This window comes from Hemicordylus capensis, chromosome 2, assembly GCF_027244095.1.
Source record: "Hemicordylus capensis ecotype Gifberg chromosome 2, rHemCap1.1.pri, whole genome shotgun sequence".
Classification (NCBI taxonomy): Eukaryota; Metazoa; Chordata; class Lepidosauria; order Squamata; family Cordylidae; genus Hemicordylus; species Hemicordylus capensis.
Genome location: NC_069658.1, coordinates 184,349,762 through 184,371,702, shown reverse-complemented (window position 1 = coordinate 184,371,702; position 21,941 = coordinate 184,349,762). Strand labels below are relative to the sequence as shown.

At 51.6% G+C, this 21,941-nt stretch overlaps 1 protein-coding gene across 4 annotated transcripts in view; it reads left to right on the top strand.

The window, feature by feature from the left end:
• FLNA (filamin A) overlaps nucleotides 1-21,941 on the top strand; it is a 90,108-nt gene that overhangs the window by 18,790 nt on the left and 49,377 nt on the right. For all 4 annotated transcript variants that reach the window (XM_053292824.1, XM_053292821.1, XM_053292823.1 and 1 more), the window contains exons 3-12: nucleotides 9,102-9,350; nucleotides 9,557-9,654; nucleotides 10,710-10,857; nucleotides 11,887-12,005; nucleotides 12,123-12,200; nucleotides 12,292-12,454; nucleotides 15,642-15,842; nucleotides 16,340-16,477; nucleotides 20,242-20,368; nucleotides 21,248-21,384. In XM_053292824.1, coding sequence (XP_053148799.1) covers nucleotides 9,102-9,350; nucleotides 9,557-9,654; nucleotides 10,710-10,857; nucleotides 11,887-12,005; nucleotides 12,123-12,200; nucleotides 12,292-12,454; nucleotides 15,642-15,842; nucleotides 16,340-16,477; nucleotides 20,242-20,368; nucleotides 21,248-21,384 — 1,458 coding nt within the window. The remainder of the gene's footprint in view (nucleotides 1-9,101; nucleotides 9,351-9,556; nucleotides 9,655-10,709; nucleotides 10,858-11,886; nucleotides 12,006-12,122; nucleotides 12,201-12,291; nucleotides 12,455-15,641; nucleotides 15,843-16,339; nucleotides 16,478-20,241; nucleotides 20,369-21,247; nucleotides 21,385-21,941) is intronic.

The window sequence follows — 21,941 nt, the reverse complement described above, 5'->3', positions numbered from 1 at the left end:
CCTTGGGTAGCCTGGTTCTTGCATAGCCTGATGGAGGAAGAACTGGTCATACCCAAATGATCAGAATGCATTCTTGCATCTTGACCTCTTAGTGCAGTCTGTCCTTGAAGGTATCATGGCTCTTAAAGAGAGGAAAAAGTGGTCCCTGCACTAGGCTTCCAGTGGTCTCCCATTCAGCTTGCAGGCCGGGGACATGCTTTCTCAGCTTCAGCAAGGGCTGATGGTCCACTTAGGCCTGGGTGTTCTTGCTGTTAGACTTGACTCTAGTCTCTTGTTCTGGAGATGGGCTTAGGGAGGTCTGCCCATAGCCTTTACCTGCTTACCTTCCCAGGAACCTGCCCCCCTGTGTCTCTAGGGTTGGACTTTAAAGTGGCAGAGCAGAGAGGAAGGGCAGTGTAGCTTCTCTGGGGGCAGAGGATTGCCTCTTGGGTCAAAGAAGCATGCTGGTGATCAGAAGACAAAGTACAGCCAGCCAGCCAGCCAGCTCTCCTCTTAGCAATGGAAGCCGAGGACCCTTTCCAGTCCTGCCTGGGCTTGGTGCTCTGGTACTTCTATGTGATGGAGAAGCTCTAGGAGTGCAGTTACAAAACACTGCAGAGGTGGCCAACCTGAGGCTCTCCAGCTATAGCTGGGCTGCATTTCCCATCATCCTTGGCTGCAATGGCTGGAAAGCCTCAGGCCACATCTGGGATCTCACATGGAGGCCCTGACTGAATGTTGCAGAAGCCAACGTTCTATGCAGACTGTCTCTTGCACACTGCCCAGTTTTGGTGCTCTGCCTGCTAAAATCCCAGGTGGATACAGAGCCTGTGCCCCGCTGGGAGGTCTGGGAATGCAGCAGGCATGGCTCCTCTCTTCCAATACTCTCCAGGCTACATGCTGCCCATCAACCAGTGCAGGAACGGACTGCACCCTTGGGGCTGGGGGGAAGCCATGCAGTGCTTCTCCCTGTAACAGGGATTCCCGGATGTTGCTGACTATAACTCCCATCATCCCTAGCTGCTGTGAGCTTTGGCTGTGGATGATGGGAGTTGTAGTCCACACCATTTGGGAATCCCTGTTGAAGGGAACTCTGGCCATGAGAGATCTAAGGAGGGGACCAACTGCACTAAGGGGTTAAAGTGCAGCTCTGGTCATTCCCAAACTGCTGGAATGGGTTTCTTCCTCCATCAGGCTATGCAAGAACCAGGCTGCCCAGGGCTGACACCCCTGCCCCACATCTCTTGTCCTATGAAGCTCTCATTACCAGGAGAGCTACCCCACAAATACCGTCCAAGTCCAAGTAACCTGAACTATTGCAAAACAGTCCAGATTTCCTTTGAGTCCCCAGGGCAATGCCCTATATCAATACTGTCAGCTGGATGCTTGGCAGCTGCCCAAATGCAGGGCTGTCTTTAGGGCAGGGCAAGCAGGGTGACCGCCCTGGGCCCCGCTCTACTAACCCCCATTAAAATCAACTGGAAGGGGACCCCCGCACTGGCTGATTTGCCCCAGGTTCCACACCCTGCCAGCAAGGCTCTCTAAGGACAATTCTGCCCAAACGCAACACTCTTGCAGGCTCATCAGGGTCTTGAGGAACTGCCTGTGTTTGCCGAGAGCTGCCAGTATAGAGGCACTTGGGAAAACTGGGCCCTGGCAGGTGGGCTGTGCTTGCCTGTTGCAAGGAGTGCAGGCCTACCCTAGAGGGTGGGGATCTCAGGCGGCTCAGGAGCAGGGGAATCTCTTCCCTTGGCTGGGGATCAGTGCCGCCTATCTGTATGATTACTGCGTCCAACTGATAGCATTGATCTGCCGATCAAGTGCTTTGAGATACAGGCTATTATACGGGTTACAGATAAAACCCACTGTCTGGGTTCAGTCCTGCAGCTGCAGAGACAGTTTCCTGTGGTAAACGACCAGTTCCTGGCTGTTGGCAAGCGGGGGTGGTGGTGGTGGTGAACCACGCACTCCAAGGTCTGTTGTCTTGCTGCAGAGATCCGTTTCCCTGCCCTGGCACTGATGAAGTGTTCAAGTGGTAGTACAGAATATCTGACTGCATGTGCTCCATCTTACCATGATTATGTGGAGTGGGGTGGGGATTTGGGCTGGGTTGGCTGCAGAGGTGGCATCGCTGATGGACTTCCGCCCATGTATGGCAGGGGGGTGGTGCTGATGGTAGGCAAGGAGGGGTCCTGATTGGGGGTCGGGTGTGTGTGTGTGACCCCTGCTGAAGCAGATATGGCTCCCCCTCCCCTGAATCTGATGCTGGAAGGTCCCACATACAGTAGGGTTCCCTATAGACCCACCCTGGGGCTGCTTGTAAGTCAGGGAGGGCATTGGGAGAGGGAAACCCAGCCCTGCTGTTGGATGTGGTGACTCACTGGGCCACAGACACTGACTCAGACCAGGCCTGGCTGCAATTGCTGGGAAGCCAAGGCAAAAATGTCTCTGAGAAAGAGAGATGGGTAGCCTGGCCTAGCACTGAGTGGGGGAGGAAGGTGGCTTTGCTGCCCGTGTCCCCATGGAAGACAGCAGTGAATGGGGATGGAAGGGGATTGGCTGCCTCATTATTCTGCTATCCCTGCTAATAACCGAGGAGGAGGAGGAGGCTCCGTCTGCTTTTCTGCTCTGGTTCCTCTTGGTTTTGGCTGAGGAGGAGGATGGGTTGGGAAGGCTGTTCCCTCCTCTTCTCAGGGAGGCAGGATGTCATTGTGGCGGGGGGGGGGGTAGGCAGGCGGAGAGGAAGGGCCTCTGCCGAGCATGTGGAGGGGGGTGTTCTCCTCTCCCCTCCCTCTGGAAGGAGGATCCTGTTGGGATGGAGGAGCTGCTGCTGCCGCCTGCCAGCCACTCCATATAAGGCTAAAAAATGCTGGAGCGGGCTGCTCTGCCGCTGGCTGGGTGGGCGGTGCAGGGCTGGGTGGGGAGGTGGCTGGGATGGGGATGGCTGGTCTTCTCTCTCCAACCCCCCCCCCGCCCCACACACACACACAAGTGGTGGGCAAGGCATGGAGTGCTTAACTCTGCTCAGGGGATAGCTCGGCTCCGGATTTCCAAAGCACAAGCTGAAGCTGTCTGTGACTGGGAACGAAGAAGCAGCGGAAGGGTTTCCCAGCGCCAGCTGTTCCAAGATCCTGTAAGCAGGAGGAGTGGCCTGGGGCTTCCCTCCCATGGGCCGTGCATGGCCTGGTGCCTGTGCATCTCGCCTGCCACTCCCTCTTGGGTGCTGGCTTCTGGGTCTGGGTGCCTTTGAGGCCTCCTCCTGCCCTCCCTGATCAGGCTCATTCTGTGCTGTTTCTAGCTCATTCCATTCAGTAGTGCTGAGCACTCTTCCCTCTAGCTGTGAGGCTAGCTAGCCATGGGCAGGCCCTGAAGCCCCATCAGGTGGACTAACGCAGAGGGTTCCGTGACGGTGTGGGCTGGATCTAGAAGCAGGAGAACAGGGCTTGGGAAAGGTCTCCTTCCTAGGATAGGAGTCCTGGCATCGGCTTGTATGCAGCCTGTAGGTATCCCGCCCATAGACTTTCCTGCGGCTTGAGAGCAGGGAGAGCTGCAGCTCTTCTGACCACCGGAGGGCCGCATTGTATGTTAAGCATAACCACACAGAAGCCACTTGTGTAGGGAATGGAGTGGAAGTCCCCATCAGTGTTCCCTCTTACAGGGATCCCCAGATGTTGACTACAACTCCCAGAATCCCCAGCTGCAATGGCTTTCGCTTGGGGATTCTGGGAGTCGTAGTCAACATCATCTGGGAATCCCTGTTAGAAGGAACAATGGTCCCCTTGCTCGATCCATGTATTGTGTAGCAGGCGGCTGTAGCCAACGGCAGATCTTGTCGTGGCAGTAGCAAAACACACCTGCATGATTATATCATCTGGCATCGCCCTAGGCACATGCTCCATGCAGTTTCATTCACTGAAGAATGAAGTGTCCTTGGTGTACTCTGGCAGCTGTGCATTAACCCAGTGTTCCCATCCTTTAAAAGTGTGCCTCTGGCAAAAAAGAGAAAAGAGCGAGGCACCTTATTATCGATTTTAAAACCCACCCATCCCACTTTGGGAGCGGACTCTCAGTGTGGTGCACTGCCCATCAGGGTGCCATGACACATCACTTCTGAAATGCTAAAATTAGCCGACCAAACTTCTCGGAGGGTTGTCCTCTACGGCACACTCCCGGCTAAACGCGGACTCTGCAACCTGAAGGGACGGTGCAGCTTGTTCCTACAGATTCCCTCGCAGCATAAACTTGCAGATCCTCTCCAGCATAATTCAGCTTCTGCTTAAGGCGTGAGGCAGGGATCTGGGCAGGGGACTGAAGCTGCATCTGACCCCCTGCAGTTCTCATTTGGCAATCTAGGGGCTTCTACGATGGTTTTGCCAATCATTGCCCCCCACACTTGCCGCCATAAGGGCTGGGAAATCTTGTTTCTCTTCCTTAAATTAGAGAGAGCTGTACTGTGCTATAATATAGAGTTCCATGTTCTGCAGCACTTGTGCACTTGATTTGGCACTGTCAAGACCCTGGGCATGGTGGTAAAGTGACTGGCCATCTTGCTTTCTGACCTAGTGTTGGAGTGGGGTAGTAGTTAAACCATGGGTTTGGGTCCAGACTATCAGATTTCCCATCCTGGTCTAGGAACTGGTTTGGTGCCCTTGTGAGTCTAGGCAGACTGTACTGGGCTTGCTGGTGCTGTCTTCACAAGGATTTGGGGCAAGATGGCCAGGTCTAGTTGTATCAAGCTTGCCCAGCTGTTGGGGCTGAGGAGGAGGGAGAGCTGGTCTTGTGGTAGCAAGCATGAAAGCAGGGTCTGCCCTGGTTTGCATTTGAATGGGAGGCAACATGTGAGCACTGTGAGATATTGCTCTTTGGGAGGGTGGGACTGCTCTGGGAAGAGCATCTGCATGCAGAAGGTTCCAGGTTCCTCCCTGGCAGCATCTCCAAGATAGGGCTGGGAGAGACTTCTGTCTGCAATCCTGGAGAAGCCGTTGCCAGTCTCTGTAGACAATACTGAGCAAGATGGACCAATGGTCTGACTCTGGCTTCTGATGTTCCTGACAGACTTATTGGGACCTGAGGAGTGGGGAGAACAGGACCCCATCCAGCTTCACTGAAGAATGTCTTTGCAAGAGGCTAATCCAGGCCTGCTCAACTTCGGCCCTCCTGCAGATGTTGGCCTGCAACTCCCATAATCCCTGGCTATTGGCCCCTGGGGGGCCTAAATTGAGCAGGCCTGGTAATCCATCTACTGAGTTCTCTTGGCTTCCCAGTGTGCCTACATATGTTCCCTTCCAGACCTGGCTTATTCTGTTCTCCATATACCCGCTGCATTGGTGCATCCATCCCAATATCCCAAGTGTGCTTGGCTTCTCTAAAAGTAATTTTAAAAGTACCAGAGTGGGCAGAAATGTCTACTGTACCTGGGTCCAGCCCACGTGTTTGATTCCTGGCAGTGTGCAGACAGAATTGCAGAACAGTCCTGAATCTCATTGGTGTAGACTCAGGCATAGAAACGGATGCGGGTAGAAATTGTGCCAACAAGGGGGTGTTATGAGAACTGTTCTTTGTACCATCTTCTGGTTTTTTCCGTTGTTTCTAGTTGTAAACTAGAAATGCAGAAACCGGGCTTGATTCCAAGGGCCAGTTCACATGTGCCTCTGTCACTTGATTGCTCAGTATTTGACTTGCAGCTGAACATCATCATCATCATCATCATTATTATTAATTCGATTGCTATACCGCCCTTCCAAAAATGGCTCAGGGCAGTTTACATGGAGAAATAATAAATAAATAAGATGGATCCCTGTCCCCAAAGGGCTCACAATTTAAAAGAAAAACACAAGACAGCCACCAGCTACAGTCACTGGAGGGATACTGTGTTGGGGCTGGATAGGGCCAGTTACTCTCCCCCTGCTAAATAAAGAGAATCACCACGTTAAAAGGTGCCTCCTTGCCAAGTTAGCAGGGGTATGGACTTGCTAAAAACGTAGGGCATTATAAATGTTCTTCAGCACCTTCTCTCCATGGTGGCTCATTCAAGCCTCCTGACTTGATGCTGCAGTCTTCCAAGGGGCAGAGGGGCGTGTGTGTGTGCGTGTGTGCACTGGCCTTCACACAATGGGGCTCCTCCTGCAAAGCCACCGAATGTCTTTGCTTCAGAGCTACTGCTGCCTCTTTGCCTTTGGATTAGGTTTTTCCTCCCAGCAAGCTGTGCTACACAGAGCGCGGGGGCCATAGAGAGGCTATGGCCCTGGTGCATGCTTGTCTTCCTTGGTGCTTATCTCCGGCTTGGGAAGTGGGTAATGGTGACTTCCCTCACCCCTAAGCCATAAACTGGAAGGACTGCAGTGATCCCGATGCAATTGCCTAAGGGCTTCCTGGGATTAAGGCAGCCTGATGAGTAATGCAACCAAAGCTGCCAGCCCATACAAACGTTTACTAGCCTGCTTGCTGATACTGGTCATAACACTCAACGTCCGGAGACGAGCAGGGGAGTGAGGAGGAAAATTTCTCATACAAAGGCTTCTGAGCCTGGTCCCCTGCAAGTTATTCTTGCTTTCTAAAGGGGTCAAGCATGTAGGAATCTGCAGACCTGGATTAAATCAATTCTCAGTTTCTCTCCCCACCCCACCCCTTTCTTCCTGCACTTTCTGACTACTTTAGTGGACTCCAGCTGTATTCCCTGCCCCCTGCATGCGCGCTCGCACACACACACATTTCAAGGCTGCCATCTGTTCCAGGTGCCTAAACAGAAGAGGAGCCTAGCGTGCTGCCTTATACCGAGTCGGGCCATTAGTCCATCGAGCTCGGTCATGTCTGCACTGACAGGCAGCAGCTGTCCCAAGTTTCAGGCAGGAGCCTTCCCTTCCCCGCCCCGCCCCCCAGCCCTACCTGGAGATGCTGCCAGGGATTGAACCTGGGGCTTTCTGCATGCAGACGGATGCCCCGCCACTGAGCTGCAGCTCTGTCCCCGAGGAGTGGTAGCCCAGGAAGAATTCTACATGGAGTGGGGAAAGGCGGCTGCTGCTGCCTCCGAGGGTGGTCTGCCGACAGGACCTTCCCATGGCTCTCCTGCTTCTGTCATGGCTGGCCGGTGCAGCATCCAAGCCCTGCTGCTCATTCCGGCATATTGCTTCCAGACTGGCTGCCTCTGGTCTTCCTGGCACAATGGAAGGAGCTGACTCTGCCTACAAAGCTGTAACAGCATTGGCCCGAGAGGCTTTGGGTACCACCTTGGGGACACAGGAAGCGGCCGTATTCCGAGTCAGGCCATGGGTCCATCTAGCTCAGTATTGTCTACCCAGACTGGCAGCAGCTTCTCCAAGGTTGCAGGCAGGAATCTCTCTCAGCCCTATCTTGGAGATGCCAGGGAGGGAACCTGGAACTTAGATGCTCTTCCCAGAGTGTCTCCATCCCCTGAGGGGAATATCTTCCAGTGCTCACACTTCTAGTCTCCCATTCATATGCAACCAGGGCGGACCCTGCTTAGCTAAGGGGACCAGTCATGCTTGCCACCACAAGACCAGCTCTCCTCTCCAAAGGACCTTCTGTCCTTTATCCCAGGGACTCCCAGTGAGTCCTCAGGTGTTGTTGGACTGCTGTTCTGTCATCCTTGGCCTGAGGCTGCTGTGGCTGGGGATGATGGCAGTTGTCGTCCAACAACATTCGAGGACCCATTGGGATCCCCTGCTATGTATCATCGTGGCTCAGAGGATAAATGAGGATACTCTCAATAGTAGTAGTATTAATCTTTGTTATCCGCCCCATAATAAATTGTTCCTTGGTCCAGTTTGTACCATCTGTGCTCCAGGCTTCAAGAGCAAGCCCTTTCTCAGTGGCTATTTGAAATCTGTGGAACTCCCTGCCCCTAGTGGTCTCAGTCCAACCAAGCCTGTGTCCCCACCACCACCAAAAAAGCTGTAAAATGTTCTTCTCTGTGTTTGTGTTCCGTGGTCAGAGTTTAACTCTGGGCTTTGCTGTGCTTAACTCTCCCTCTCCCCTCTGGGATGGGCAAGATAGAAATGAAACGAATAGCACCACCAGTAGTTCTGCAGTCCCAGTTGCAGTGGGGAGTCCTGGCTTCTCTCCTACCCACCAAGCATTCCAGTGGTTCTGGGACCCTGATGTCAGTAGAAATCTATGCTCCTGCCCATCTACTGAGGGCTGTGGGAGAGGCCCTTCTGGGTCTTCAGCCACCTTGGTGGGGATGAGGGAAAGTCTCCTCAGTGGTGGCAACCCAAATGTGGGGCTTCCTGTCCCGGGAGGTTCTCCTTGCCCTTTCCTGGACTTCTGGAGACAGCTTGTCCAGGCAGGCTTTTGACCTGGCCTCCTCGGTGCCGTTCTCCCTCCGGCTGTATGTGTTGCTGTGTGTTGTTGAAATCTTATTGTAGCTCTTGTGTTAAAGCTGTGTAAACTGCCTGGAGCACTCTGGAATGAAGACGCAGGGACAGACATTTCAGGCCAACAGCAAGGTTGGAGGAGTTGGGCGGAGGGTGGAGAGAGAGTCCATACAGGAGAGCCGTCACTTGAAAAACTTACCTGTATCCAGGTAAAGATGCTGTGCATTTCTAAAACTGGTTATCCCAGCGCACCTGCACTCACTGCCACTGGTGGACATGGTAACTAAAGAAGGGTGTGTGCATGGAAGGCCTGCAGGGATGTGCCGGCAGCCCCCTTGCAACTCTGCCTGTCCTGCCAGGCAAGATGGCTCCTACTTTGGAGCAAGGCTCATGCTTTGGAAGGGCTTGGTAAGAGTAGAAACCCTGTGGGGCTCGGCCCAAGTGGGGGTGGGGCTTGGCCCGTGTGTGTGTGGGGGGTGGGCTCGGCTGCCCCTGTGGGGGGCTCTGGCTTGGCCGCCCCTGTGGGGCTCTGCTGGTGTCTGGGGGGGCGGGGGGCCTCTGCAGCCCCTGTGGGGCTCTGCCTGTGTGTAGGGCGAGGGGGCCTCAGCAGCTCTGCCGGTGTGCGTGGGGTGACCCCCTGCCGCTGTGCGATGGGGGGGCGTGTGCCTCGGCGGCCCCCCGTGGGGTTCTGGCTTGGTGTGTGCGTGGGGCCGCCCCTGTGGGGCTCTGACTGAACCACGATTGACTTTCCTGTGAATACTGAGCTGCATTTCTGCTTCTCCCTTTTAGACAGCAAAGCAATTGTGGATGGGAACTTGAAGCTGATCCTGGGCCTCATCTGGACCCTGATCCTGCACTATTCCATCTCCATGCCCATGTGGGATGAGGAAGATGACGAAGAGGCCAAGAAACAGACCCCCAAGCAGCGGCTGCTGGGCTGGATCCAAAACAAGCTGCCCCAGTTGCCCATCACCAATTTCAGCAGGGACTGGCAGAGTGGCCGGGCGCTTGGCGCTCTTGTTGACAGCTGTGCCCCAGGTGAGGAAAGCCTGGCCAGGGGGGGGGCATTGCTGGCATAGGGTGGAGTGGGAGAGTGCTTCAGCAAGGAGCGCTTTCTGGCTTGAGTATTGCTTGCCCACAGTCACTGGAGGGACACTGCTCCTCTTCCTCTAGCATCCCTGTCTGGGGAAATGTGCTCTGTTCCTGTGGCTAATGCAGAGGTTGGGAAATCTTCTTTCAAATAGGTCTGTGCCCTGACTGGGATTCATGGGATGCTAGCAAACCTGTCAACAATGCCCGTGAGGCTATGCAGCAAGCCGATGACTGGCTGGGCATCCCACAGGTAAGTAGCTGCTAACGGATCCATGCCAAGAACCTACAGCACTCTTTGCCGGAAGCTGGATTCTGCATTCACGTGCACAATGCCCACAGGGTAGGCTGGAGTACTGGTTGACTTAGCAAAAACCTTGCTTCTGCCAGTCCCGAGGAGAGCCAGTAAACGCAACAGAATGCTGAAGCTCTGTCTCTTGACCTCCGGTTAGATCTCTCTCATAGGAACATGGGAAGCTGCCATATACTGAGTCAGACCATTGGTCTATCTAACTCAGTATTGTCTTCACAGACTGGCAGCGGCTTCTCCAAGGTTGCAGGCAGGAATCTCTCTCAGCCCTATCTTGGAGAAGCCAGGGAAGGAACTTGGGGCCTAGATGCTCTTCCCAGAGCAGCTCCATCCCCTGAGGGGAATATCTTACAGTGCTCACACTTCTAGTCTCCCTTTCATATGCAACCAGGGAGGACCCTGCTTAGCTAAGGGGACAAGTCATGCTTGCTACCACAAGACCAGCTCTTCTCTCCACAGACCTGTCCTGCCTCTTTTCCCTACTAGAACAAAGCAGTGTACATGGGAAGCTGCCTTATATAGGTTCTTGGTCTGTCTAGCTCGGTATTGTCTACCGTAACAGACAGCAGCTCTCCAAGATTTCAAGTGGGAGTCTTTCTCAGCCCTACTGGGAGCTGCCGGGAATTCAACCTGGGACCTTCTGCACGCAGCACAGATGCTCTGCCACTGAGCTACGGCCCCATCCCCAACATGGGGGTTCCGAGGCAGTCCGCAATCCAGGCAGTGACCTGACCTTGGCCTGCTTAGCTTCAGCAAGGTGGCTGCGTCATATGCCCTCAGACCATGCCCCAAGTCCCTTGCTCGGATTCACCAAGGCTACCTGGACCAGACATGGGTTGGCCCTTTTTAGGGCCTTCAGGGGCAGAACCTCCATTTTGTTTTGGGGTGGGGGGAAGCAAGGGTCTTGGATGGCAGTATCCTCTGTTCACGACACACCTGACTGAGGTATACACCCAGTCCTGCTTGGACCTTCTACAATTGCTTATATCTTTCTGTAGGTGATCACTCCAGAAGAGATTGTGGACCCCAATGTGGATGAGCACTCTGTTATGACATACCTCTCCCAGTTCCCCAAAGCCAAGCTAAAGCCCGGAGCCCCACTCAGGCCCAAGCTGAACCCCAAGAAGGCCAGAGCTTATGGACCAGGTGAGTGGAAGCGGAAGGACTTGGGCATTCCTGGCACGGGTGGGGTTGGGGCTCAGTCTCCGCAAGTGATGAGAGGTTCTACAGGAGGAGGAGGCTGGCTGGCTTTTCAGAGGGACTTGGATGGGACAGAAGCCCAGGTTATGCGGAAAGGGCTAGTTGCGAGTGGCATGGCAGGGTCGGAAAGATTATTTTAAAATGATTTGCTTGTCCTGGTTCAGGGGAAATAGACTGTTGTAGTAATGACAAGATCTAGCCTTGGAAGACCTTGGCACTGCTGGAGGTTCTAATGGAAGGATTGCTCTTCTCCCTTCAGGCTAAAGACCTTTCTTTGTTCCCATAATACAATAAACCTCCCTTGTCTCGGTGCTCTTGTGTAGCTGAATACTGAACAGCCTCCTTCCAGTTGCCAGAGGCTAAAGAGTGTGCCTTCACTCCAAATCCAGCCAGAACAACAACAAGGTTGTGGTTCTTCACAACACCTGACACAACAAAGTGCTTCAAGGTGTTCTTTGGAGAGCTTTGCTAGGTCCAGTACTGTGCCCATATTTCAAGTATAAGGTTTTAAAGGCTTAGGAACATAGGAAGCTGCCATATACTGAGTCAGACCACTGGTTTATCTTGCTCAGTATTGTCTACACAGACTGGCAGCAGCTTCTCCAAGGTTGTAGGCAGGAGCCCTATCAGCCCTATCCTGGAGATGTTGCCAGGGAGGGAACTTGGAACCTTCTGCTTTTCCCTGAGCGGCGTCATCCCCTGAGGGGAATATCTTCCAGTGCTCACACTTCTAGTCTCCCATTCATATGCAACCAGGGTGGGCCCTACGTAGCTAAGGGGACAAGTCATGCTTGCTACCACAAGATCAGCTCTCCTATAGTGAACAGCCTCCTTGCCTATAGCCCCCTAACTGTACTTGTAGCTGAAGTGTGATTTGAACCAGGGACGTCTGTGGCTACTATGCTGGTCATGGGTGGCGTGGGGGGGGGGAGGGGAATGGGTAGTGCAGTCACTGATGCTTCTGGTTACTTCCAGGTGTTGAGCCCACGGGTAACATGGTGAAGAAAAAGGCCGAATTCACAGTGGAAACTATCAGTGCCGGCCAGGGAGAAGTGCTGGTCTACGTTGAGGATCCTGCTGGCCATCGGGAGGAGGTGTGTTTTGGCTGGGGAGGTGGGGGGGGGGCACACTGCGAGATTAAGGTGGAGTTGCTGAGAACCTGTCCTACAGTTCAAGGCAAGAGTGGCTGCTTAGCCTCCTCTCTCTTCCAGGCTAAAGTCATTGCCAACAATGACAAGAATCGGACATTCTCGGTTTGGTATGTGCCAAAGGTGACCGGCATCCACAAGGTAAGAAGAACCTGTGTGGAGTGTGGAATCCATGGCAGATTCTCTAGAATGGGGCCTGGTCTGTACCAACCTCTGCCCTCTCTTGCTCTAGGTGACAGTATTGTTTGCTGGGCAGCACATTGCCAAGAGCCCCTTTGAGGTGAATGTGGACAAATCACATGGTGATGCCAGCAAGGTCACTGCCCAGGGTCCCGGCCTGGAGCCCACCGGCAACATTGCCAACAAGACCACCTACTTCGAGATCTTTACTGCTGGTGAGTAGAACGAGGAGTCTCTGGGTCTGGGAGGATGAAAGGGTTGTAGCTTGCTGGCCTTGGGAGGAGTTGAAAAGGGCTTGAAAGCCAACATTGCCATATTGGAAATGGTTAGTCTGTCCTAGAACAGTCAGACATAACACAATGAAGGGAATTTCTCTGAAGAAATTCTTTCTGGGGGCTTGGTATAAATGGCGTAGTGGTTTCTAGCGTTCTGGTGTCAAATGTTTCTAGCCCTCAGGGCTGAGCTCATTGTTGGAAGCAAATGGAGCTCTGGGTACAGTTTGCAAGTTGGTAACAGTATTTGCTATTTATATAGTACTTCAGGTGCTTCATACAGATGGTTGGTTGTCTTAGAAGGAGGATATTGCAGAAAGGAGTGGCTTGCCCGAGGCAACCCTCGAGTCTTCCTGGTTTATAACTTGTTGCCTTAAAGACAATGCACTGGTTCCTAAACAGGATGTACAGCTTCCTGTATTTTGCCTCTTGGTTACCTGTGGCTAACTGCAATCATGACCTCTCTTCCAGGCAGCCTACCATGAAGTAGGGGAGGGAAGGATCCAAATTTCTTACCAAAAATACACACTTGCATGACTTCTCCATATGTTTGGAAGAAAACCGAATGGGGATTCTCAGCTGTCCTTACTGAACTTGACAGGGTATAAAACCAAACAATGCAGTGTGCATATCAGGACTTAGATTAGATCAGTCATCCTTGAAACTCCCAGCTTATCCAAGAATGTCAGCCTCCCCTAGGAACTGGTTTCCTTACATTGAAACAAAGGCAGCTGCCCTATACTGAGTCAGACCATTGGGCTATCTAGCTCAGTATTGTCTTCACAGACTGGCAGTGGCTTCTCCAAGGCTGCAGGCAAAAATCTCTCTCAGCCCTATCTTGGAGATGCCAGGGACCTTCTGCTCTTCCCAGAGCGGCCCCATCCCCTGAGGGGAGTATCTTACAGTGCTCACACTTCTAGTCTCCCTTTCATATGCAACCAGGGTGGACCCTGCTTAGCTAAGGGGACAAGTCATGCTTGCTACCACAAGACCAGCTCTCCCTAACTGACACAACTCCTAAGCCCCTTCAGGCTAAAGACAGTTTGCTTGTCCCAGTGGCACATGGTAAACAACTAACCACTTGTCTCGGTATTGGACAGCTTCCTTTCAGTTGTCACACTCCAAAGGAAATATGCATCCAGTTCAGAACTAGCAGCTGCCTGTTCAGTCTCTGAATTGCTCTCTGCATCTTCCAAGCATGGAAGCCTCTCTAATTCCCAGCTGTAGCTTGCCCAGTGCTAAGTAGAGCATAACTTGCATCCCAGAGTAACTGTATCAAAGGGTTCTTGCATTTTAGCTTTCAAAAAACGAATCTCTGGCCACACAAGCCAGAGCAAAGCAGTCACAAAGCTTTTTAAAGCTGAGAAATATGTCCTCAAAGCATCGGTTAAAGCAAACTGAAATGGAGACTGTTGTGAGTAACTGATTTAAAAACACACACCCAACAAACTAAATTCTGCAACCTGCAGAATTATGTAGCTCAAGTAATGGTGTTGGTGTTGGCACTGATTCCTAACCTGGTCTCCTGGGAACAATTGAACCCAACACACACCTGGTGGTGGCTTGCTGGACAGGCTCCCTGCCCCTAGTGGTAGCAGGCATGGTGTTCTTCCACTGTTGCTGCTGCTAGCCTGCAAAGAATGTTCTAGCTGGCAGCTGCCACTTGCCATGTGACTTTGCCCACAGAACACCATGCTAGAATCTTCTTGCTGCTGGCCTACCAAGAATGAAGCCCATATCTGCTATCACTGTAAAGCTTGGTGGCTACCAGAGGTCCCCTTGCCAGGGGCCCCATCAAACCTGTAGTCAGCCCTGCTTCCAAGCCTCTCTGTAGCAGCAATGGCTAGGAACCTGGTTTTCTTGAAGCGGAGATTCTCTGGCAGCTGAGCACCACTTGGCACAGGGTGGCCGTATATATACCATTCCTACTGTTGCTCCCTCTAATGGTTGGCTTGGTGTGTTGCTGTAGGGAAGATCTGCCCCACTTCAGGTTTAGTCGTCCATTGCAAGCAGGGGAGTCGAGACTCGACTGGGTCCCTGCTCGGCATCCGTTGCACTGTTGGCTTGGGGTGGGTGGGGGTGGGTGGGTGGGTGGTGGAGAGTTGGAAGATCAAGCACTGGGACTGGGACTGCCGGACAAAAACCTCAACACTTCCCCCCCTTAATTTGAAGGAAGGGGGAGTATAACCTGGTCCACAGCCAAGTCCCAGGGCCGCTGACCATTAGTTTTGCCACTGGATTCCATGAGGCCAGTTTGGGTTTGCTGAGGCATCAAAACATGGAGCGATGAATGCCCCTTCAGCGAGGAGTATGATACATTTGCAGAGTCTGTGTTCCAAAAGCAATAGTGATTGATGCCAAACTTTGCACACTTCAAAACCATTGCACAATTGGTGCCGTTTTGACAAATGGAGATAAAAGTTCTGACCTCAAGAGACTGGAACCATGTATGTGTCCTGTGTTTAGGGCTTCAAAAGCAGCTACTTGATGACAAAGGCTGGAATGACTTTAAAAAACTAGGATTCCTGGGGATCTAGGCTCCAGAGAAGGAATAAAATATTCCCATAAGGCAGCTTTAAATGTTGTTAGAAACACACAAAACTGCCTTTAGGTGGAGTGTTCTATGGAACCCCATACCAGCAACAGCTTTTCAATGTCCCCTTGGGAGTCTCCCAGCTTTGCAACCTGAAGTCCTCCTTTAGGTGCCTAGGGTTGAATGTTAAGGTCTCTGCATGCAAGAGGTCCCCACCTCCTGGGTAGCCTGCCACATTTGAGCTCTCCATCTATGTCTAGAGGGATTGAGCCCTTGCTTCCCCTTGGCACAGCAGAAGACGGAATAAGAATCCGCAGTCTTCTGGACAAAGCTTGATTCATAGAGCCGCCTCTCTTTCAGGGCTGTAAAAGAGCTCATGCCAAAGTTAAGGAGGCTGTTGCCAGGGCTAGATTGGGGGAACCTTCATACTTGTGTGCTGCTGCTGCCTCGTGCTTGATATTGGGGGATTCTGAAACCGTTAAGTTGTTCCTAGTTTAAATTAGAAGCTTGCTGTGTTTAGATTTCTAAAAGTTTTTAATAGAGCCTATGATGCCCGTACCTTCATCTTCTCCCTTTTCGCCTTCCTACCTCAACCAGGTGCTGGAGTAGGGGAAATAGAGGTGATAATCCAAGATCCCAGTGGCAAGAAGGGGACAGTTGAGCAGCAGCTGGAAGATAAAGGCAACAGCACATACCGCTGTACCTACAAGCCTACTCTGGAAGGCACTTACACCATTTACATCACCTTTGGTGGAATACCTATTCCTCGCAGCCCCTATACAGTCACCGTGGGCCAGGGTGAGTATCCCATCATGGGTTGGGTTTGGTGGGGCCTCTTGTCCTTCATGCCACTGTCTCTGCTTGGTTTCCTCTTTGTGGTCAGAAGCGGGTGATGCTCTGTTCTGTGCTAACCGCTGTCCTCTCCTCTCTACCTACCTTCCTGCCTCCTGTCCTGGCCAGCTATCCTCTGCTCTGTCCTCTCTTCTCTGAAGAGCCATCTTCCTGGATCTCTGCTGACACTCATCTCCTGCCAGCTGCTCAGCGCCTGGACCCAGGGCTAATGGTATTTCATTCTGTAGGCTTGGGTGGGAATCCTCGGCAGCAAGGGGTGCCTGTCTCTTCTTTGTCCATGGGGACAGCCGATTGGTTTAATCTCAATATCCTCTTAATAGATAGAATGCCCAGCATGTTAATGATGACCATGACCTCTCCAATCAGATATACTGGGAAACCCCTACCGGTGTTCTAGAGGGACATATTCTTCCTTTTCACTTGCCCTCCTCTCTTTCCTGCAGCATGTAACCCCAGTGCCTGCCGGGCAGTAGGCCGGGGCCTGCAACCCAAAGGTGTCCGGGTGAAGGAAACAGCAGATTTCAAAGTCTATACGAACGGAGCTGGCAGTGGAGAGCTGAAAGTTACAGTCAAAGGTCCAAGTAAGTCTTAATTTGTGTTAAGCGGCAACTCTTCAGTGGTTAAAGTGTTGTGTGCACAGAAGCCCTGTTCTTTGCCATCTAATTTCAATGTGTGTGGAATGGGTTGCTGTGACTGGTACCTATGTTTAGACGAGAGGCATTCCTGGTGCTACTTTGCCTGTTAAGCAGGATCTTAACTTGGACAGTGGTGCCTCTTGGCTAGCATATGCCCGGTTGGAATGAGAACATAGCGGCTGCAGAGGCACTTGCACAAATGCGGGTGGGGAAGGGACTTGCCTATTCTGGGAAGCCGTCTGGCTCCTGTGCCAGTACCTCCTTTGATGGGGGGGTGGGGGCGGTAGGGGGCATGCTGCCTCTAGCTTCTTACTGGGCTACCATCTTGTGACGACTGTCTTCATTTGTAACGAAGGGTTCCCTTCTGCCGATGTGGATGCCCCAACAAGCCTAGCTCAAGGCCTACTGAGGCAGCTTAGTGAGTCACCGCCCCCATAATTGTGACATGCAAAGTGCGCCACAGAGGCATTCTCCCCCTTGCCATATACACACGCTATCGTTTTCTCTCCCAGCCCATTCCCAAAGGCATGCCGAAGTGCGCCACAGAGGAATCTCCCCCCCCCCCGCACACTTTCTAAGCCTGTGCAGGGGTCTTCCCTCCACACCTTCTCCCTGCCTGGACCTTTCTTCCCCACACCCCCTCATTGCTTGACATCAGCAACCACTGCTGCCTCTTTTCTGTTGCCAGTCTGGCTGCTCTTTCTCCCTTTTGGGAAAAGGCAAAAGGGCAGGGGGACTGAACAACAGGAAGTGTGGATTTGCACTTCCTGTTTCTCCATTCCTGCTTTTTCAAAGGATGGGGAGAGCAGGGATACTGCAGTGGGGTGTCAGCCATGGTGTTGCCTCGACCTCAGCCAGTTGGTCCCCGATCCCGAGGCAGCTTATTCACCACAACTTCTGGCAGAGGGGCCGTGAGGCCCAAAGACTGATAGGCAGCTTGTCTTCCAAAGAACCACACAAAGGAAGTCTATGGTTAGAAGGGCCGTGGTGAATGGAAACCTTGTGCTTCAAATCGCTCTGGAAATGTGGCAGCTATCAAGCCTGAGCCCAGCAAATAGGCTAAGAGCACATATTGCTAACATAGTCTTAAAATAAAAGAATCTTGGCTTGGTCAGGACCTACGTCAGGAGACCTGGTGAGAGGGGTCTCCACGGGAGGGGGAAACCCTCTTTTTCAGAATGCAACTGCACATTGGTAGTAAAACAGTCTTGCTTGTTGGTGGCAAAAAGCCTTAAGGTTCAAACGTAGTAAATACTAGAAATGCTCCTGAAATGACAATATGAAGTCCCACTAGTTGCCTTGGGTCTTGGGCTGGGGGAGGGAGGAGAATTTCCTGCCACCAATAGAACTGACCTGACCTGTAGGAGGCACTTACCTTGGCATTTATACTTGGTGCAAGCTTGGATCAAAGAGTCAAGGAAACAAAGCAGTCATAAGGGGTGGGGTGGTGCTGCTCTCGGTGGCGGGCAGAGCCACACATTGTTTATGGTGGAGAACATAATGGGGTCTTGTCCAAGCTGGAAGTAGAAACTGCAAAGTATAGATCAGAGATGCTGGAGGTGACAGCTGTAACCCTGGGTTCAAACCACAAGCATTCAAAGCAGGGTTGGGCAACTAGGCCTGAGGCAGTCTTCTAAAAGGCAGAGAATTTGTGGGAGCCAAGAAACATGATCTCTCCTGGCTGGAAGATAACATCTTAAGCATGTGGTGGCAGCTTTTCCCTGGGGGCTCCATCCTAGAAAGAACCTAAAGGTACACAGGGTTGTTGGTGAGGAAGGCTGTGTGGCTTTGTGGACTGCTAAGCTGAACTGATTTAGGATGTCTCTGCTATGACTGGTTTGATCTAATCTTCTTCCTTAGGAATGGGGTGTAAGCAAGGGGCTTAAGTGACTGCAGTTGGTTTTGTGGAATCCTGAGGATGCCTATCTTTCCCTCCCCTGTTCCTGCCATAATTTAGGCTTGGAATCCTGCAGGAGAAATGCAGCTTTCTCAATTGCACTCTACATCTTCTAAGCCTGAAAGCCTCTCTGAATCTCAGCCAATATTTGGCTTTGCCTTTGCGAGGCTTATTTTGCAACATGCTTGAAAGATGCATTTCTAGCAGGATGTCCTGTCAGGACAGTGGTGCCAAGGAACAAGAGGCAGTGTGTGGATTAGGAAACACTACTGGAGATCACAGGAGTTGAGGAGAGAAGCTCCACCCTTTAGAGATCTTTCCCAGATCTCTTGCAGATTGCTACCTCGGGATTTGAGGGCCAGCAAATGAAAGAAGCTGCTCATTAGTTTGGTATCCAAACCAAACAGTTAGTGTGTGGATTAGCTGAAAATGTTGTATATTTGGCTAAGGGTGGGGTGTTCAGTTCCGGCAGCATGACATTAAAGTACAGAATGTGGCATCCAAAAGAGGCAAGTTTCTAATGAGGATTAGTAAAAGCTAGAGAAACTGAGCAGGGGTGTCTTGTGCTTTCTCCCTTTCCTGTGGTTGCTAACGTCAAGCCTTAAGATCTGTCCCCATAGCGTTTTTTCCTTCCTTCCCACCCTTGCAAAAAAACCCTGAAATTATCTGAACCTGGTACTTAGCAGCACAATAAATCATGTTCTGTATATAGTGGCTCAATTTCACCTTGTTACAGTTTAGGTGTCTTTTGTATGTATGTTTAGATATGTGGGGTGGAAAACTTTCTCCATACTATTTTTTTGGGGGGGAAGATACTGGCTAACATCTTGACTAGCGCTATGTGCAGGTGCAGCAGCATAAGTTCTTGATGACCAATGCACTGTCACTTGTGGGGAGGCAGGGGCAACTTTTGCAGATCTCCCTCTTCTTATGAAGCCCACTGTGTCACCAGAATATGTTCCTGAGGGTGTTTTGACCCTTAAACCATCAAATATTTTGGTTCAACTATTCTGGCTACTTGAAAAACTCTGTGTAAATGGGTCAATAGCACACCAAACTGAATCGCACTCTAAGACATCAGGAAAACCTGCATAGTAGAAATTTCTGATTCAAAAATTATGTGACTTTTTAAAATGCAAATGAGGGGAAATTTACATGGGAAAATTTTCTGGAACAACTTCTGATTCAAAAATTTCCAGAAAACCCACATCTCTTTGTACATTGCACCTTTAAACGTGTGTCTGTAAATAAACTCAGATTGCTTCCTTGAAGCTGGGAGATGCTACCAGAAATGGCCTCTTTCACGGCGGATATCTCCTGCCATCAGACTCACCACAGATTACAGCCATCACATGAGCCTCTGCCTTGCGATAGCCACCAGCAGAGGTGTGGACTAAAACTATTGAAACTTCACACCACAGTGACCCTGACTAACATTATTGTCAATATGAGGATTTTGGCAGCTTTCAGTTTGTTGAGTCCCGCTCTCATTTGCCCTGAGCTTTTCAAAGGAAGGGCAGGATAAATGGAACTTGCCTTGCTTTTTCTCCCAGCAATTCCAAGGTAAGCCAAAGGGATCCCGATTAGCTAAAGGATGCTTTGAGCTTTGTGGCAGAGTTGGGAGAGTTGGGATCTGAACTCAGTTTTCCTTGGTCAAAAGAAAAGTCCCATTGCATAGTGTAGACACAAGCTCTTGTGTAGTGTTGACCTTTTGGGAGATGATAAAATTCCTAAGTGGTAAATAACTGGCAAGTACATGAACTCTTCTGTATGTATGGAGCCACCTCCAATCCCCATTCTGTTCACCCTGCAGAAGGACTGGAGGAACGTGTCAAGCAGAAGGACCTGGGAGACGGCGTGTATGGCTTTGAGTACTACCCCACTGTACCTGGCAACTATACAGTCACAATCACTTGGGGTGGGCAGCACATCCCCCGCAGGTGAGAATCTCTAATAAAATCCCATGGTTGCCATGGGTAGTGGGAAGGCTTTGCTCCCTTCTAATAGGGGAGGGGTTAGGAGGCGCACACACATGCTCAAGGAAGCATTGTCAACTAGGAATAGGTCTTGAATCCCTCCTTTGCTGCTTATAGGGCTTGCACCCAACATTCAGCTTGATGGTCTTGGCTGCAGGGCTCGGAATAGAGAACATCTGTGGGAGTAGTCCAAGTAATAGAATCTGAGTCAGAGGGGGGCTTGTGGACCATCTACTCCACCCCGTATGATGCAGGAAACTCTTGAGCTAGAGCAGTGGTTTGTTTGTTTATTTATACTTCCCAAAATGCAAGTCTCTGGGTGGTTTACAACAATTGCTGAACTACAACTCCCAGCATCCCCAGCCACAATATATTGTGGCTGGGCATGCTGGGAGCTATAGTTCGGCAACATCTGGTGGACCCCACATTAAGAACCACTAAGCAAGAGCATCCCCAACAGAGAGTTAATGGCACTCCTCCTGTCTGTTCCTGGAGCAACAAGAACATATTCCTCCAAGATGTCATGCTGGGAGCTCTTACTGGGGCAAGGGGATAAGAACTTCTTCCCAGAGGCATCTGCCTCGCCAGGGTGTTGCGGGCACCAGCTGTTAACCCAGGAGTGGCTGTCTCAAGAGATTATGTGAGGGCTGGCTGTGAAATATTGGCTACTTGAGGCCCACGGAGCAGTTTCCCCAGCTCTATGTCTAGAGGAAGATTTCTTGTGTGTGGACCTGCACAAGTAGTGGTGGTGGAGCAAATCTGGGCAGGCAAATTCTCTCCCCTCGTGAACTGTTCGCTTGGCCAATGGCGGAAGCCAAGTGTAAACATTCTTTTCTGCTTCAGCCCGTTTGAGGTAAAGGTGGGGACGGAATGCACGAACCAGAAGGTGCGAGCCTGGGGACCTGGCCTGGAAGGAGGCGTCGTGGGCAAGTCGGCTGACTTTGTGGTGGAGGCCATTGGGGATGATGTTGGCACACTAGGTAAGCGGGAAGATGACCATGATTGTCTTTGAGCAGGAATGGTGTCTGCAATGCATAGCTAGCTAACAGAATGGAGTCACAATTGTGTGATGCGATAGTGGTCTGGGCTTTGATGGCTCAAAAGGCCATCATGGAGGAAAGGGCTGCCATTGTTCTGAACATGGCAGTTTCGCTTAGCATCGTGGCTGAGTGTTCGGCTGTTCGTTCACCTCATTGTAGGTGAAGTGCACAGATGGGGAGTGCAAGGAACATCAGAGTGACCGCCACACCTGATCCTCCCTTGGTTATTCTTGAGTAGCTGAAGTGAGAGCAAGGGTCAGCCCTGATATTCTGGCTGCCCATACTTCATGGAAGTTTAAAATGCAGGGTTGTGGCAGTAGAAGGGAAAGAGGCAAGACCAGGGTGGGGTTGGGAGCGCACCAGCCAGTGTTCCATGATAGTGCAAGGGGAGAAACGGAACAGAGGCTCCTTTGGAACAGCAGCTGTCCTGTCAGTAACCAGACTATGTGGTTGCTGGCTTTGTCTGTTCTACCAGCTGCACCCTTTTCCTGAAAAAT